This window comes from Musca vetustissima, unplaced genomic scaffold, assembly GCF_032173495.1.
Source record: "Musca vetustissima isolate MV318-11 ecotype Yass unplaced genomic scaffold, APGP_CSIRO_Mvet_v1 utg14306, whole genome shotgun sequence".
NCBI lineage: Eukaryota > Metazoa > Arthropoda > Insecta > Diptera > Muscidae > Musca > Musca vetustissima.
This window is the reverse complement of record NW_026879768.1, coordinates 84,361-103,348: the sequence shown is the minus strand read 5'-3', so window position 1 is coordinate 103,348 and position 18,988 is coordinate 84,361. Positions and strand designations below refer to the sequence as shown.

At 32.6% G+C, this 18,988-nt stretch overlaps 2 protein-coding genes across 2 annotated transcripts; both read left to right on the top strand.

Moving 5' to 3' along the window:
- The first annotated feature begins 3 nt into the window (after positions 1-3).
- Positions 4-871, top strand: LOC133324910 (cytoplasmic dynein 1 intermediate chain-like). The gene is made up of 2 exons (XM_061533734.1): positions 4-145; positions 363-871. Exons 1-2 carry the CDS (start codon positions 4-6, stop codon positions 869-871), a joined length of 651 nt encoding a protein of 216 aa, XP_061389718.1.
- A 1,556-nt stretch (positions 872-2,427) lies between these two features.
- Positions 2,428-18,379, top strand: LOC133324909 (serine/threonine-protein kinase ATM). The gene is made up of 30 exons (XM_061533733.1): positions 2,428-2,760; positions 2,830-2,997; positions 3,068-3,291; positions 3,746-3,844; positions 4,237-4,382; positions 4,439-5,414; positions 5,479-5,653; positions 5,730-5,908; positions 5,981-6,107; positions 6,198-6,719; positions 6,872-6,992; positions 7,054-7,198; positions 7,259-7,540; positions 7,606-7,825; positions 7,886-8,298; positions 11,489-11,683; positions 11,760-11,913; positions 12,016-12,448; positions 12,636-12,804; positions 12,868-13,356; positions 13,427-13,600; positions 13,877-13,988; positions 14,043-14,431; positions 14,503-15,121; positions 15,228-15,380; positions 17,062-17,423; positions 17,490-17,635; positions 17,697-17,803; positions 17,864-18,115; positions 18,196-18,379. The coding sequence occupies exons 1-30, from the start codon at positions 2,445-2,447 to the stop codon at positions 18,375-18,377; spliced, it is 8,049 nt and encodes a 2,682-aa protein (XP_061389717.1). The 5' UTR covers positions 2,428-2,444; the 3' UTR covers positions 18,378-18,379.
- Positions 18,380-18,988: the final 609 nt, after the last annotated feature.

The window sequence follows — 18,988 nt, the reverse complement described above, 5'->3', positions numbered from 1 at the left end:
AGCATGGATATGCTATCTAAACCGACTGATGTTTTCCCCTTACAAACCAAAGAGAAACGTCCCATTGCGGTTACTTGTATGACCTTTGATGATAATGAATATAATGGATTCCTTGTGGGCGGTGAAGATGGTTACATCTATAAAGGTAATCGACATAACACTCCTAATAGAATAACTATTTTATAAATATATAAAAGTCTGAATGTATAAAAAACCCATATAGAATCGAAGTTTTCGATACTGAGTCTGCCTGCACCTTGACTATGAAAAACCGAGAATAATGTGTGCCCTCATATGTTATTTAATTTTGCTATTCAACTATTCAAACATTAAACTACAATTATATTTTTTTTTATTTGCAGGTAATCGTTTGGAAGTACGTGCTGGTATTAAATGCATATACGAACAACATGATGCTCCAATAACTGGTATATCTAAATTCTCAACTCCAGAATCGAAATTTAATAATTTATTTTTAACCTCATACATTGACTCGACCATTAAATTATGGTCATTAGACGATGAAAAGCCATTACATACAATTAATAACAACTATGAGTATGTAATGGATATTGCATGGTCTCCAACAAATCCTGCTTTATTTGGTACAGTTAATGAAAGTGGTCATCTAGATTTATGGAATATGAATATGGATACCGAAGAACCTATTATATCTACAATGCTGAATGGCCAGCCAGCTCTTAATCGTATATCATGGCTGTACAGCGGTAAACATATTGCCATTGGTGATATAGATGGAAAATTACATATATACGATATAGATGAAAGTTTAACCCATCCCGTTTATGATGAAAATACTGGTCTCTGTGAAACTTTGGATATGCTGAAACAAAAACGTTTATTGAATTAAAAGTATGAATTATTTTTGGAGACTTTTTACAATAAAATCCAATAAATAACAGAATGTAGCATTAGTTAAATATAGGAGCTGAACTGGGATCGCTCTGAAAACAAATCGCTTAGAAAACAAATTTCAAATATAGCTCACATACCTATTAAGTACCAGTTAGTACATATTAACAGTCATAAGTACGAATTTCCAACACTTCCCAGTAGTAGATATTTCTAAAACTTCCCACCCTAAACTACCCCAATCCAACACCCCAACAGTGATCCTAACCACCATTTGATACCATTTAGTACACATTAGTACGAATTTTCAAAACTTTCTACATAGCACGATCTTACACCCCCAACAGTGATTATAATTTCAAATTTCCAAATTCTAGGTCTATCGGTTCACTCAAATCCAAATTTGGTACCATTTAGTGCGAATTTCTAAAACTTCCTACATACCCAATCCTACAAAACAACAATAATCTTAATACCAAGTTTCAGGATCCCAGCTCTATCAGTTCACCCAAAATTCAAATTGTACCAAATTTATTTATTTTTATTTAACAATTCCAAAGTCCGAAGACATTTCAGAAATTGCAAATCGACAGGATATACAGGTTCGTCGAATAAAAATGGTACCACATTAAGTACATTTTAGTTCTTTACATGTCTTTCCAGAATGAATTCTCAAAAACCCAGCCTTATCTGACCCCTTTGGACCAAGAGTGACTCTCACCCCAAATTTCAAGATTCTATCTCCAGCCGTGAATTAAATAATAAAAATGTATTATTATTAAATATAAGACTATATGCACTAAAAATTTCAAACGTTTCGGTGGTGGTATTTTTGGAACTTTGGAGCCCCTTATTTCGGGAAGTACTGTAATCAGTATCAGGAGGCCTATCTATGGTAAACATTTCTAACTGCTCTGAAAGTGTCCGTAAAGTACATTTGTTCCAATTTAAAAATGGCTAAACTTAAATAAAAAACTTGACAAATCAAAACATTTGCAAGTTTGTTCATGAATTTGGACACAAACTTACCTATAGATTCAGAATTTTCACTTTTTTACTGCAGCGTTATTTATCCTCACTCCATTTAATTTCATAAATTTCTTATGTTCACTAGCCACCCCTCTTCGGATCATTGCATAATTATTCTCAAATATCTAATTCTTTTAAGCACATCACTGGAACAAAAGTTATACGACCGTTTCATATCGAAAGAAATTAAAAAAATATTTGAGTCTCCCACAAACAACGAAGCCGGCAATAATTTGAAATTCGTACCTCATTGCCAGTTAATGCTTTTTGAAGGCGTCATATATTGTAAGTTGTACGGTCAACTATTTGCTTTATTCCTCTTTCGTAAACAATACGGTCCTTTTTTTATCACTCGTTCGCTCATTTCTCCCTCTATTTGTTGCATGCAAACTATTTTAAATTACAAAAGGGGCGCGCAAAGAGGCTTCCCTCAACTATCACGTACCATTTGGAATTTGATATTCCGAGATATTCGCCAATTTTTTTAATAATTTTGTGTACTTTTCTGTCCGTTGACAATTTGTAAATGTTGTGTGACCATTATGTCCAGTATTGTGTCTTTAATTAATCAATTGTGTGCTGAATTGCGTTCGGACAAGGTGACTACACGCAATAAAGCTGCCGAACAATTGGAGAATCATTTGAGTTCCTCCAAAAATGAACTGTTTGCCAAATTGCCGAAGCGGGATGAAAACAATGTGTCGTGGACAACAATATTCAATAGTGTCATAGATGCAACCATTAAACATGCCATTAAGGTGGATGAGACCAAGGATACTAAGAGCCAGTCGACGTTGCTGAATAAAAACTATATTTACAGTGCCATTGTTAACAAATTGATAAATTATAATTTGGAAGGTATTGATTGAATTGAATTCCAGAAAGTCTAAAATTGTATAACTAATCCCTGATTTTTTTCCTTTAAAGATCCGGAGCATTTGTTTAATAAGTCCACATTATTCAATGGCTTCCAAGAAGGTTTTAAAAGTCGTGTTGCTGTTCTCTATTTCAATGATATGTTCCTAGGTATTTTGAATCAGGGTCTATTCAAGTCGGATGTATATATACGGGAAATGAAAGTCAATGAATTTAGTCGTAAGTATATGCTATGTCATTTTTAAAGAACTCAAGAAATTTTATTCGGATATGTTATTTGTAATTGCAGTCATACTTTCGTATCTTTTTGAAACGAACAAGGGTACAGATGACCTTTTTCGCTTTGGATCCCTGAGAGCCATAACAAAAGCTATTGAGCTCTCCCATGAATATGTCCAAATGAGCGCTGATGTTATTGCATATTTTCCCGAGATCCATGAATTTGCCAGCAGGTCAATAAAAGATGGTCAACGGGCTGATGTTATTAAATTGTACTATTTGATGGTTTCACAGGTATTTCAAAGTTCTCTTTACTCTTTATTTAATATGTAGATTTATGATGGTGGTATAAAATTCGATAGGGTGCGTGATTCTAAGTATGACATGTACATGTAGTATATTTTGTATTTTAACTCATCAAAAAATCAGTAAAAGTGAATTATAGGGAATATAATAGAACCATTACCTCACTGGTGTGCTATTAGGACTATACTCGTCTGTGAGGAGAAGCTTGGCGAAATGCTATCGGACGCATCTACAGGATAGTGCTTAGGTGACAGACTACAAACAACTGTTAAATCTTAAATCATTTTGTTTGTAAATGATTATAATTGTGTGTGTGCTAATTACAAATTTCATGTTTAAGTTGATTTTTAATTTTCTTTTCAACAAATTGAACGATCTAAACACATAAATTCGAAATGAATAATAAATTTCTAATAATTAAACATACCATTTTTATTTTTAGCATTCGGTTGATTATCACAATTTAATTTGCAATGATTTGCAAGTAGTCTTATCCATTATTATTGGATTTTATCAATACAATATGAAGCCTGAAACAAAGGTATGTTTTGGAATATTTTACATACTCGAATACCTAAATATATCTATAATTGAATTGTTTTTACTTTTAGGAATTATTATTTAAATCCATACTTATATCACTGCAGACATTATATCCTTATATTTATCAAGGTGATACAAATACCATAAATATCACCGTTCACAACACCTGGACAAAAACATTGAAAAAACTTAAAACCTTAATTGAAATTGAAATAAAAGAACGTAAAAGTAGCCATTATCAATTAAGTCGTAATCAGCATAATGATAAAAGTTTAGAAGCATTTGTAAAAATGTCTGCTCTCGCAATGTATTTGGTAAATATATAAAACACATAAAATAACTTTAAGACAAAAATATACATATATGAATTTAAATTTTCTCTTTGCCAAGATTTTGTGGCACATTGATAATAATAACAATGATAATTCCGATAAGGAGCCAAGTGAACAAAAATCAAAAATTGCCAAGCCATTGGATAAGTTGGAAATCATGTTGGATTTAGTACAGCCTCAAAAATTAAAATACAATGAAATATGGTATGTGTTAAAAAAAGTTTTAATATTACAACGAAATTAATCCATAATAACTGTAGGTTGTCAATAGTGTCCGAGATGATAAATGAAATTGATAATATTATAAATGTGGCAAATTATCAACAATTGCTAAAGTGTACTTTGAATATCCTTGAGGATTATTCGAATGGAAAAAATATGCATTGCATACGTTTATTGTTAACAAAACTTATGATCGAGGAAAAACAATTAATGGCCACCAAATCTATTCCAGATAATTATTGTCAAGCGGAATGGCATAAAATAATACAAACATTAATAAATGATACCTCATCGTGTTCAGACGTTATTGTTGAAAAACAAAAGCTATTACAAAAACTTATTTCACAACGTAAATTATCGGTGGATGGTTGTACAACACTTATGAATTCCTTTATAACAAATGCCGCCTTACGACGCAGCGAATGTGTACAAACACTGCAGGAGATATTCAAAAATGCCGATCATATTGGTTTAGATAAAACTTCGAATCTAGTTGGTCAGTGTATAACATGGCTGTATGGTGATAAAGATAGAAATGAAGCCAAGAGCATTTTGTTGCACATAGAACCAATAAAACCTCAATTGATAGCTGAAACATGTGCCATAGCTGTGATAAATTTTCTTAATGAAACTTCAATAAAGCCAAATGTCGATGACCACAAAACAAGTGTCAACGATAACTTAGAAAATCTACAATTCAAATATATACGTAAATTTTTATGTTTAGAACGACATGCCAAAGCTTTAGCAATGCTAGAAGAAGATGCCCAAAGTAAAAGTCTACAAACGCCAACAAATTGCCTTTTTCAAAGTAATTATGAACTTTTAATGCGTACGGTTAATTTTGAAACTACACAGGGAACAACCAGTAAAGATATTCAAGAGGATTTGACATCATTACAAAAAATAGCTATGCTTATGAAATCACTATTGGAATATGGAGTTTTTGACGAGAACTCTTTTATGCAGTGTCCACTTATTAAACGCATTGGTTTCTTTTTAAGTCATTTAGAGGTAATTTCTTAACAATTTTTCCTTTGTATTATTATATATTCATTATAAAATCATTTTCTTTTAGCTACAATTTAAAAATAATTCCTCAACAAATATAGAACGTTGTACATTAAGTGAAATTCTTAATTTATTGGAATATATTATTGAATGTTTTACCAGCAATGCCACATTGTTACAATATTTAGAAAAACAGCCAATTGAGGAGATGATACAATTTTTGGGTACATCTTTGAAAACATGTGGTAGGATTTCTCAATGTCCTTTGATTTTATTATTGTTATTATAAATAAGAAAAACGTATATTTTTGTTTTTAGCAAAAAATACCAGGGATCAATCAGAATTTGATGACTACTCCTCAATTGCTGAGAAAATTTTATGTTTGTTGGCTAAATTGTGTGGCAGTTGCACACATTGGAAAGAAGCTTTTGAGCATGTGGCTAAATACAATTTCAATACAAAAACTCAAACTACAATAATTTTGAAATTGATAAGGGTATGCAATACCAAGATTATCGTTACAACCATTTACATATATTGAAACGAAATCGTTATTTTATCATTTCAGATATTCTGTATGCAAAAATCACACTATCTCAATATTGGATCATGGTTTGTTAACAAATTGAAAACAATATTTAAATTGTACTATTCCAATATAGAAATAATGAATACCATATTAGAAATTATACCAGGTAATTCTGTAATCATTAAACAAATACTTCTCTACTATAAAAATAATTTATATCTCTATTCCTTTCTCTCCATTTTTATATATGTGATAGCAATTTTTGTTTATATACAACTATACGAAGATTGTTTAGATGATATGCTCTTGGCCATGTATTCGTTATTTAAAATTGCCTTTCGCAAATCGTACTCAACGAAAATGACAGCAAAAATCATTAACAGTATTTGTTTTATTGCTCGGGATTGTCGTAATATCTATGTACAGGATAATTTTCGTAATTTATGCTTTTCGATTGTTAATTTCCTACCATTTCCTTCGTTGGATATACAATATGCTGCCATAAATACCATTACGGCTTTAATGAATATCAACTGGTTGCGGAATACAAAATGTGATATTGATTTATATTATGATTTTTGTGATAATATTTATGAATCGATAAAATGGAAGAAACTTCAAGTGGCGCCAACGCAAGCGGACAGTGCAGACCAATTACAAAATGCCAAATCGTTGAATGTTCAATTGTTGGTCGGTATTTTGGCATTCAGTTGTTATCATCGTGTCAATGCATTACAAGAATTGTCACATGTTTGTGCATTTTATAAATTTACTGAAGGTAATGTATTTCTAAATTTAATTTTAATGTATTATGTTTAGTAACAAAGCCATATTTTATATTTTTATAAGAAGGAATCAAATGTTTCTATTTTAAATGATACAAAAACGTTGACAATACCTTAAGAAGTTAGTTTCGTTTCATATTTTCAGCTGATTTCATTGAATATCATCACATTTCTATGTTTTATAAAACAACTACAACTGTGTTATTGAGACCGAACATTCCCAGTGCTATACATACATGGATATCAAAAGGTTATCCTATACTAAAGTAATATTACCACACTAATATACTATATTTTTATCATAAATAAAGTTCTATTGTTTTACAGATTCCCCTTTTATCTTTGTTATAAAAGTAAACAGGAATTTCTCAAGGATAATATTGATTTAATTACAACATGTCTATTACTCCATAATAAATCGGAAGAAATAAAAAATTTGGAAAATTTTGGTGAAATGCAAGATCTTTTGAAGGTATTTTTTTATTAAACATAATTTATAAAAACAATTATTGTAAACAACGTCCATTTTTAGATGGCGATGCCAATTATTAACTATTTCATATTAGTCGCTCAATGTCCGGCCAGTGAAAATAATGAACTTAACAAATATGTACAAAATATGTTAAAATTAAAATTAGATTTTAGCAAGGCAAAAAGTGATACCAACACATGGAAAGTGGTATTTACATTATTCGAGGCATTGCACGATGATGGTGATTCCAAACAGTTGGCTGGATTTCCAATGTTTTTACAGACACCAAAATGGTATAATATCAACAGCAATTGTCTACGATCAGCTTTAAATGTTTATATTGTAAGAAAGTATATACTGTAATTATATTCTAAGGATTCTAAAACGATTATTTTTGCAATTTGCAGAACAGCAATACCGGCGATGCTAAACCTGAATTACTTTTAAATTACATAAGTAAACATTCGTTACGTTTGGTTAAAACTTTTGGCGCTTTGAAAAAGAATTGCAGTCAATGTATTTATCCCATTGATTCTTTACGGCAATTTTATAAATTCTATAAATTATCGGATATGGTTATAGATACCCTTACGAGTCAATATGGCAAAGCTTTACCACAACATTTGAGTTTTTATTTTCTACAAGATATAATTTATTATTGTTTACATTGCATTGAAATGTCGGCAGGATGTAACGAGAGTTTACGAAAAATTGCGTTAAATGCATTGGAAAAAATCACAACAAAAATACTTAATATTGAAAATATTAATTCGTTTATGGAGAAACATTTAAATTTTATATGTAAATCTTTGGTCTACACCCATAAACGTAGCAATTGTCCAGATGAACAAGAGAAAATTACAAAAATTTGTGAAGATTTGGTAAACAATTATAAAAAGGCAATATTGGATAAACAATATGTGTTGAATATTTTTGCAAATAATGAGAAGTTTGTCGATATTAATACATTTTTGGAGACACTAAGTGAAAATATTGCAGATGAGAATGGTGATGCTGCTGATTGTTGGAAAAAATATTTGGATATGTTTATAGAGAATACTAATTATACATCGGATTCATTTAAACTGTTGCAACAACACGTAAGTATATAAAACAATTAAAAGAAATAAAATTAGAATTTAAGGGCAAGGTCGGGAAAGAAAGCCCACCATCTTGAAATTCAATAATCAGACATTTGAGAAAAACTCTGAAATTTCAGAGTGCTTTGCAAATTTTTTCGCTACAACATATTCATATTCACCCTGTCCAAATAAAGATACATATAGTTATAAATTATCGACGATAGATCAAATATCTATGCCTTTTTTACAAAGTCAATATGTTTCTAAAAATCTACGTAATTTAAGATCAATTAAAAGTCCAGGTCCGGATGGCATTCCTAGCATAATTCTAAAGTACTGTTCAGATACATTAGCTATCCCTTTAACGCTATTGTTTAATTATTCCCTGAAATATAGTCATTTTCCGACCTTCTGGAAGAAATCCTATATAGTTCCTTTACACAAATCTGGTAGCTTAACTAATGTCTCGAATTATAGAGGAATTGCTAAATTAAGTGCAATTCCAAAATTATTCGAAAAACTGATTACTGATGTAATTTCTCATAAAGTTCAGCCAATCTTAAGCCCATATCAACATGGTTTTCGTAGTGGCCTCTCAACCATTACCAATCTTATTCAATTTTCCTCAACCGTCATAAAAGGTTTTATTCAGCGTAATCAAACCGACACGATTTACACTGACTTCAGTAAAGCTTTTGACAGGGTTAACCATGAACTTTTAATATATAAATTAAATCAAATTGGTTTCAGTATAAATTTAGTTAAATGGATATCATCTTATTTGAGAAATAGATCACAGGTAGTTTTGTTTGATGATTGTCTCTCCAAATCCATTAATGTTCCTTCCGGCGTTCCCCAAGGAAGTCATTTAGGTCCACTCCTCTTTCTTCTATTTATAAATGATTTACCAAATGCAATAATCCACTCCAAATTGCTAATGTATGCTGACGATGTCAAGTTGTTTATCACCCATAACTCCATGAAGCAAGCTGATTTACTTCAAAATGATTTAAATAACCTTTTTCAATGGTGCGAATTAAACTGTATGGATTTAAACCTAAACAAATGTAAGCATATGTGTTTTTCCAGATCTTCTACTTTAACAAGGCAATACAATATTAATGGTACTGTTTTATCAACTGTTGATTCATTTGTTGATCTTGGTATTTTAATGGATCCAAAATTAAATTTTAATAATCATGTTATTTCTATGGTAAACAAAGCCCACGGTGTCTTAGGATTTATAAAACGATGGGCTAAAGAATTCTCTGATCCCTACATTACAAAACAACTTTTTACATCTCTTGTGCGACCCATATTAGAATATGGTTCTGTTGTATGGGATCCCCAATATACAATTTATTCCGATAAAATTGAATCAGTGCAGAAACAATTTCTAATTTTTGCGCTGAGAGGTTTACATTGGAATAGTGACTTTGTGTTGCCTTCCTACACTAGCAGGTTAAAATTAATTCGATTGCCAACATTAAAAAGTAGACGTATTATGTTGAACACTATGATAGTAATTAACATACTAAGCGGTAATATACCCTCAGACTTCCTAATTTCATCCATTAGAATAAATGTTCCTTTTCGATCAAGTAGATATTATCAACCATTATACGTAGATTTTCATCGCACAAATTATTCTATGGGAGATCCACTTAGTAAAATGTGTATTGATTTCAATTCTGTGTATTCTAACGTAGACTTTTGCATGAATATAGACCTAATAAAATCTAATATAATCATATTTTTAAATGAATAATACAACTTAATAACAAACTGGCTGTAGCTGGTTTTCTATCCCTTCTCATATTCCATCATAATGCGGATTATGATGCGTACGCGATCCCTACGAAAGGGGAGGTCGCCCCCTCGGTCGGCAGGGGTGGGAAAGTGAGGCGTGGGAACGTACGATAAAAAAAAAAAAAATATAAAAAATAAAAAGATCATTATTGCTAGACGCAATGTGACAAACCAACATGTACGGCATCACTTTTACAAACAAATTCAAACGTTAACACATTTTTCTGCGGTCGCTTCAAAACCATAATCCTAAAACCATCAATTTAATATATTTGAGTCTCGTTCGTTGTCGGAATTAACCAGACAAATCACTGCACGAACTACGGCTATGCACAACCATCCATAGATTCTAGAAAGTGGTATCAATTTGTCTTACACACTTATGTTCGGACCTGGTACGGTTTCCCGTGTAGAGCCAAATTAATCCACAGGCTTCACTCCTGGTGCTGGCCTTTCGTCAATTCCGGATCCCAAAAGCTTCGGTTTCCCGGGAATCGACTGAGAGAGCCATAAAAGCCCAATTGCTATCTGGCATCGTTTATGGTAAGAACTAGGGCGGTATCTGATCTTCATCGAGTGTTGTTACATGGAATCTTATTTACATTCGATGCTCAGGTGAACTGATTGATGCTCTAGAGAACTGTTCGATGCTCAGGAGAAGTGCTCGATTGTAGAAAAATTATTGTTAGCCTTAATGACTAGTATCTCTGTTTTCCTGGACTACTTTACAGCTCATTTTGAAGTGCCCTTAAACATTTTATCGGAATTTCTTTCTCCAAAATATGTACTTTCCTCCAAATAAATAATATAAATATTCCTTTCCCATGTTCTGCGAAGAAATCTGAGCCGGACATAAAGACAATTTCGAAAAGTATAAAAGAGAAATAAAAAAACCTAGGTGCAAAATTAGTTTTAATCTAATTAAGCTAGGTTATGTTATAAGATGTAGTTCCTGAAAAGAAAATATAGAAGAGAAAAAAAGAAGGAGAATAAAGGATGAAATTAATTATTATAGCTTAGGCATGACTGATTTTTGGCAAACTATAAATTTCATAAGATCTACTTAAGCGGCAGTAGTCCACTCCATTGATATAAATTCCTCAATATGTAATGCGGGGAGCTTATAATCGATTTAATTCTCATTCATTTCACTATGCCAATGATTTTTGAATATGGAGCCTCCGGACGGATGTAAGCCAATTCGGTTTATGAACTCTGAACTATGGATATAAGGGTTGCGTTAGATATCGGAAATAACACTTTTTAACCATTTAGATTTCTAGGGCCAGTTGTACGAGCGTATTTTTTCCTACAGATTTCATAGCTATAAAGTCTAATTACCGATTAGCCTATTTTCATATTGAAAACAATAACATGTTCATCATCTATTAATTTTCAGATTTCCGCCAATAAACACATTGTTCAAACTGAGAAAAATCTATTGTATCGTCTTATACGTCATTTATTGCAAATTTTACGCCAAAATCAAAATGAAGCCATAAATCTGGAAGTACTGAAATGTTTGGGAGAAATTGGACCATTAAATCTATATCAAATGTCTTACTATTTTGAAGTTGAAAATTCTTTAAATGAGGTTTGGATTTGTCCTATTGATTTATTTGTTGTTAATTATCTCGTTTGAAATATAATCTGTTGTTTTTTTTTTCCAGAAGAATGATAGTGCCAAAGATATTGAAAAGTTTTATAATAGTATTTTTTTAATACTGGAACATTTGCAGAATAAATTTAATGCCACAACACATTTATATGTTCTTGATGTGGCACAATATCTAGTGAATTCAAAATATGGTCAAGATTTAATTGGTAAGTTTTCTTGAAACATTTAATGAAATATATCTTCTGTACTTTGTATTAGTACTTTCACTTTTATTGATTACTGATTTAACTTTCTTAATTTAATTGCAGAAAAATATCCCCAATTTATAGTATTTCGTGCTAATCTCAATCAAAATTATTTGGATCTATATGAGAGTATAACACCCGCCAACTGGTGTGATATACTTAAAGCATGTGAACAAATGGATTATGACAAGTTTATACGTCAATTTGTTGCCAAAATCTATAAGCATTGTAATTGGCAACAATTTCATGATTTAGCAAATAATGATCTTTATTTTGCTGAAAATTCTATAATACCATTTATAAAACTACTGTTACAATGTGAAATAGGCGAAGAGCACAAAAATGCTATTATTACTATGTTAGAGTATTTTTTTGAAACATTTCAAGAAGTTCATAAATCTGATGGCAATGGAGAATTAAAAATGATTTACAAGGAGAAACGTATAGTGAATTTAATATTGAATATATGTGAATGTATTCGTGTTAATAATTCATGGTAAGTATATATATATGAGTATTTGATATATGGATTTTGGGATCGTATATGTTAATATAGTCATTATACATTCACAACATTTTATTTGTTTCAATTATAAAATGCTATGTCTTTCGACTATAAGACTGTGTTACGTAATACAATTTTAAAATCAAAACCAATTTACAAATTTTATTTCATTTTTCAGGGATTTACCATTACAACTATTGAATGTTGTTGAGGCCTGTAATTATTGCCAAGCGTATTTTTTGTCCATTATATATTTGGAAATGTGGGCATTAAATCAAATATCCAACGGCGATAAAACAAATTTGGAAATAATTTCAAATGAAACATTTCAAGAACTTGCCAGAAAGGTAAGTTTTATTTCAATGGATATTTTCAGATACATATGTATAATAAATTTTAAATCATTTTAGGCCTATGATTCCATTGGTTGTAATGATGCCATTTCGGGCTTCATTAATCCATTAGCATCACGCATGGAGTATTTAAATTTAACAAATAACTGGTCAGATATATTAATCGAAACCACTGAGACATCGGAAATGTGTAATTCGGTACTCAAACGCAATGGCATGCTAAATTTGGCCTGCTCTTCCGGCGATAATCTAAAACAAAATGTTGATTATGAAATATGTTGGCGTTTGTGTCGTTGGGATACTGTCGTTGAGGGACATTCCAAAGTTGATACCCTAAACGATATGGAATATGAATTTGAGAAGCATCATTTTAATGCCCTTAAATGTCTAAACAATAAGGAAGAGAATAACACACTGGCTGCCATTAAAAAATCACGTCATTGTCTTTTGAATATTCTCAAAGAAATTAGCGTCGAATGTTTACAGAGTGTTTACAAATATTTGACATGGCTGCAATTATTACAACAATGTGAAGACTTTTGTTTGGTAATTTGTGTGTTTTGAAAATAAATTTCTTTTAATTTATATTTACTAATTAAAACATTGTCTTTTCTAGATACAATTCTCCAAGTCATCGGACGTTGATAATATCTTCAAGAAGTGGCAATTGGAATCAAACGACTTGGATTATGGCCTCTTTTCTAGCAAAGAGATGATATTGTCTCATCAAATATCACTGTTTCAAACGGCCGGTATAAGAGCCAGCAGAAAAATTAAAGAATTTTACAAGGTTTGTAAAGTATAAACATAGGACTTACTTAAGACACAGATTTGGGTTGTATTTTATGGCATAATTTGTCTTTGGGAAATTTGAGAGTTTATTTTAATGCTTATAGCTGTAATTAAAAACATATTCCAATTACATCGGAATATGGGCCAACTTGCCTACTTTCCTGACTTCAAAAACAATTTGGGCGACTAACGACAAATTGACTAATATAACTGATGTAATGTAGGACTCGTTATTTTACTGATACTATCTTATTGTTTGTGACATTTTTTTCAGGACGATCCCATTGAAAAATGCTTGCTAAAGTGCATTCGAGATTGCAAAGCAGCTGGGGAATTAAATCTTGCAAAACGTTATGTGGCGATGCTTAATAACAGATGTAATAATAGTAGTGCCTCGCTCAAGGTAAGTCGTAAGAAATAATAATTTTACAAACTAATAGCATATTTGCTCAATTTATATTCCCAGATAAGTGCATTGCTTGAGGATGTCGATATATGCATGAAAACTGATAAATCGGAAATAACTAAATCCATTTTACATCATGTATTCAAAAATCGTGAATTTCAATATTGTTTGCAACGTGTGAAAGCCATGCAATTACAAGGCCAATATTTAATGGATACCAATGCAGAAACATTTGAAAATGTATTGAGAAAATATTTCCAAGGCTCGCTAGATGTGTTGGAAAAGTATAATCACTCAAAGGATATCATTTTACAAAAGTTTCCCAACTTATTTACATTGGAAGAGTTCCAGGAGTGCCAAGCGGATAGTAAGAAAAGTGCCTATGAAATTATTGCCAAATATGCAGACAGGGAATATACTCAGGTAAGCAAATAATAACAAGTGTTTTCGAATGCGCAGTTTTTTATTTATTTTAACTCACTATTTTATTCAAGTTAAATAATTACGCCAATTCCGATCAATTTGCAATTAAACGGCAAGCAATGAAATTAAATCGTGAAACAGCATCAACTGTCAATCCTCGTGTCATGGATCATGATAAACGCGTTGCTGTCAATTTCATGAAGAGAACGTCGCACATCGATGAACAGGAAATCGCTCAAATTGAGACAAAAGTCACCTCCAATCTTTGTACAGCCGTTGAAAATTATATGAAATATTCATGTTTAGATACAGCCATTTCAAGTCCTGTTATATATCGTATAATTGGTTTATGGTTTGCCAACAAACAGAATGATACGCTACGTGCCACAATACAAAAGCACATCGATGCTGTACCAAGTTATAAATTTATATGTGCCCTCAATCAAATGACAGCTCGTCTAAATTCCAAACATGATGAATTTATAAAAATTCTCAAGAACATCATGATTCGTTGCGTCCAAGAGCATCCACACCAAACGCTGTATCAATTGTATCCCATTGTGTACGGCTATATTGATGGGACACAACATAAAGCCGATTATCGTTCGAAGATTGCCCAGGAAATCATTGCCAAAGGCAAGGCGAAAATAAATGTCAATATTGTTAAGCAATTGGAAAATGTTATACCAGGTATGCTAGATAGATAATCCAGTACAATGTAAATGTACTATTGTAGGGGTTTAAAAAATTAACTTAAAGTGGGATTTAATACATTGCCACTGTTTTTAATTGCCAGCCCTAGTTGAATTTGCCAATACCGAAATGAAGGATAACAAATGCACATCAATATCCCTGAGTGATAAACTGAAGCGTATGAAAAATCTTGATGCCATTCATTGTCCCACAATTGATTTGCCCGTGCGAATCGATATGAATTATAAAATCACAAGTGAGTAAGCAAGCATATTTATCTATAATTTTATTTTTAAATATAATTAAAAAATATAAACGTTATAAAAAAAGTTTTATATTCGCTGCAAAATAATATTAGAGTCGAGGCAAAAACATAGAAAAGTTATGCGATTGTAGATAGTTTTCTGATGAATGTGGGACAAGCTTTTAATGTCCGCCCACTGTGGTTTCATTGCCTGAAACATGGTCGGCTAGCATCTACTGTCAATATAGCTGGTCGTTGGAGTCATATTTAAGGTTTTTGACCACTAATTCTAGGGTAAGACCCGAGGGTGTTAGTGAGGGGTTAAATGAGCCATCGGATCTGTATACCTTTGATATTCCCTCCGGAGTGAGCGACATAGACGTGCGGGCTGTAAATGGGACAGCAACGACAGCTTTCCAGTTTATTTAGAGTGTTTTTGAAGGTCACTCCGAGGGGACGTGGTCACTCCAAGGGGACGTGGTCACTCCGAGGGGACGTACGCAGGATACTGAGCGTTTCAGAGGTTGAAAGGAACCATTATACGCACTGTGTCATGGAGTTGGCTTTACCACTCGAGGACTTTACGGCACGGACCATAGATAACCAGGCCAGCATGTTGAATGAGTAAATGAGCAGCGTCAATGACGTACTCCTTGGTAGACGCCGTTGGCCCAAGCCAAGTAAGGTCAAATTGTAGACCTGCAAGCTAGCTACAATGCGGCGGCAAGTTTGGCGTCTTAGGTCTGATAAAATACGTAACCTGACAAACCACCAAACGTACTCCTTGGTAGACGCCGTCGGGCCAAGCCAAGTAGGGTCAAATGGTGGACCCGCGAGATAACTATAATGCGGCGACAAGTTAGGCGTCTTAGGTCTGATAAAATATGTAACATGGCAAACCGCCAAATCCCTCGGTTCTGACCACGTCCCTTTCAACGTCTTCGTTAATAGACGGAACACCGTACCTTCTCGATTTTAGATCCTACTTCTGTCGCTCGTGGCTGCTGGACGAATGGCCGAAGCAAGACCAAACGAGATTCTTCGTAAAACCCCTAAAGACCCAAGCATGAGAGAGCTCACTTTTGAAGTCAGCAGGTTAGTCTTCGGGCATTAAAGGCAACGGGAAAATAAATTGTGGGCAACGTTAAGCCACTCTCGAGCACTGGAAAGAAGGACAGCGGTCAAATTTAATTACGTAAGAGATTCGGGTGTCAAGAGGAGTGTTCCACTTCGTATAAGAAACCTCGTATACGAGGAGGTACCAACAAAATTTGCGAAGGAAGTAGCCGCATCAAGAACGCTCCCACAGAGTTTCTATGTTAATACTTAAGCAGCCTATACAGGCTGTAAATCTCTGAATTTGATTTCTGAATCCACTTCATATATTCCAGATGCAACGACAAATATTTTGTTAAATAAATCAATGACTTATTAGTGGAAATAATGGTTTCGGATCTCGCCACTGATTCTCATCAGTTTCCTGAGTTTTTTGTTATGAATATTATCCCCAGAAACTGTTTTAAATAAAAACAAAGTAAAAATGGTATTCCAAAAAACCGCCAACGCCCACAAAGATCTTTTATAATATATTTACATAAAGTTATAATTAATATATATTGCCAATAATGATATTATATAGAAAACTCCCAGAATTCAATTCCTAAACTTCAATAAAACAACATCATGTTTTCAGGCATTATGAAGTGGGAATCCCAAGTTGGTTTAGTTGGCGGTATAAATGCTCCCAAAAAATTAGCATGTCTTTGTTCGGACGGCATCACACGGCCACAATTATTAAAAGGGAAAGATGATTTGCGACAGGATGCGGTAATGCAACAAGTATTTTCTATGATTAACAATCTACTGCAACAAGAACCGAAAGCTGTCCAGCGTAAGTTACTCATTCGCACATATAAAGTAATACCACTTTCAACACGTAGCGGACTGCTGGAATGGTGTCAAAATACCATGCCAATTGGTATGTATTTGGTTGAAGCTCATAAAAAATATCGACCCAATGATTATACGGTAATGCGGTGCAGGCAATTATCGCATGTAAGTATTTCATTAGAACTCTCCGTATCTCTTCTCTGTATGTTTATTATTGCGATGAATTTCCAGGGACAATTGAAATCCAATCCAGAAAAACGCTACGAAACGTATACGCATATTACCAAAAATATTCAACCAGTATTTCATTATTTCTTCTATGAAAAATTTTCAAAACCTGGAATATGGTTTGAACGTCGTTTGGCTTACATTAATAGGTGAGGTCAAGTTATGACAGTAATTAATTTAATAGTAATCATTTTATATTTTAATCTGTAGTGTCGCCACAACATCTATGGTGGGCTATATATTGGGTTTGGGTGATCGCCACACTCAAAATATATTAATCGATCAAAACACAGCTGAAGTTATACACATTGATTTTGGTATGTTTTAAAGAAGTTGTGGGTGGGCCACTTTCATATAAAATTAAATCTCTTTTAAAGGTATTGCATTTGAACAGGGTAAAATTATGCCAACACCCGAAACTGTGCCATTTCGCCTGACCCGTGATATGTTGGCACCCATGGGCATATGTGGCCCAAATGGTGTTTTTAAAAAATCCTGTGAAACCACAATGGCAATTTTAAGAAATCATCAAAATGTTATAACCACAATATTGGAAGTTTTACTCTATGATCCATTATATATCTGGAAGGTTGTACCACAAATCAATGATGCCGATAATAATAATACAAGTAGGTTTTATTGCAATATTGTATTGTTATAAAATGTCGATTATCGATTTGTATTTGTTTTCGTATTTTCTTTAACTTAGCTGAAGAGAAAAACCACATAGCACAACGTGCCTTAATTGTTGTCCAAGATAAATTGGAAGGAAAACAAACGGGTATATTTGGAACATCCAGTGTACCGGTACAAGTTGAACGTTTAATCAATGATGCCATTAATCCTCGAAATCTGGCTATGTTGTTTTCGGGCTGGGACCCATATTTGTGAATTTTTTTTAATGTTTTCATTTTTAAAATTTTTATATTTTTTGTGTTTTTATGTAACATCTAGATGTGTATGAGAATAGGTATGTATTTATATGTGTCTGTTATAAAAATCTATTTATTCTACAAAACGAACATAAATCTCTTAGTTTTTTCTTTATATTTCAAATGTGGTATTCTTTTCTATGCGACATAGACTCTTTCCTTGCAATGTTTAGAATTTGTGAGTTGTTTCGAAGTTATAGTTTGACTATCGAAACAAAATATATAATTATCCTGCACGTCTCATTCCATCGTAATCGTTAGTTTATGGTTTAATAATTGCAACATTATCAAACAAAGAAAGCAATCCAGCATTCCTGATGACATATAATATTGGCGGAATTAAAAATATTGAGGTATGAATAAAATATAAATAAATAAATCAGCAACTAATTTGTAATATGATATCTCGGATCCCACAAAATATTATTGGGATTCCCGTGAAAGTTTGTCAGAAATAAAAAATAGTGCGTGAAGGATCGCTGATTGGCTTTAACATGGCAAAGCCCATGCTTATCTTGGCCCCTCTTTCATCTCTATTTTGTACATTGACCTCACCGCGGTGTCACCTGA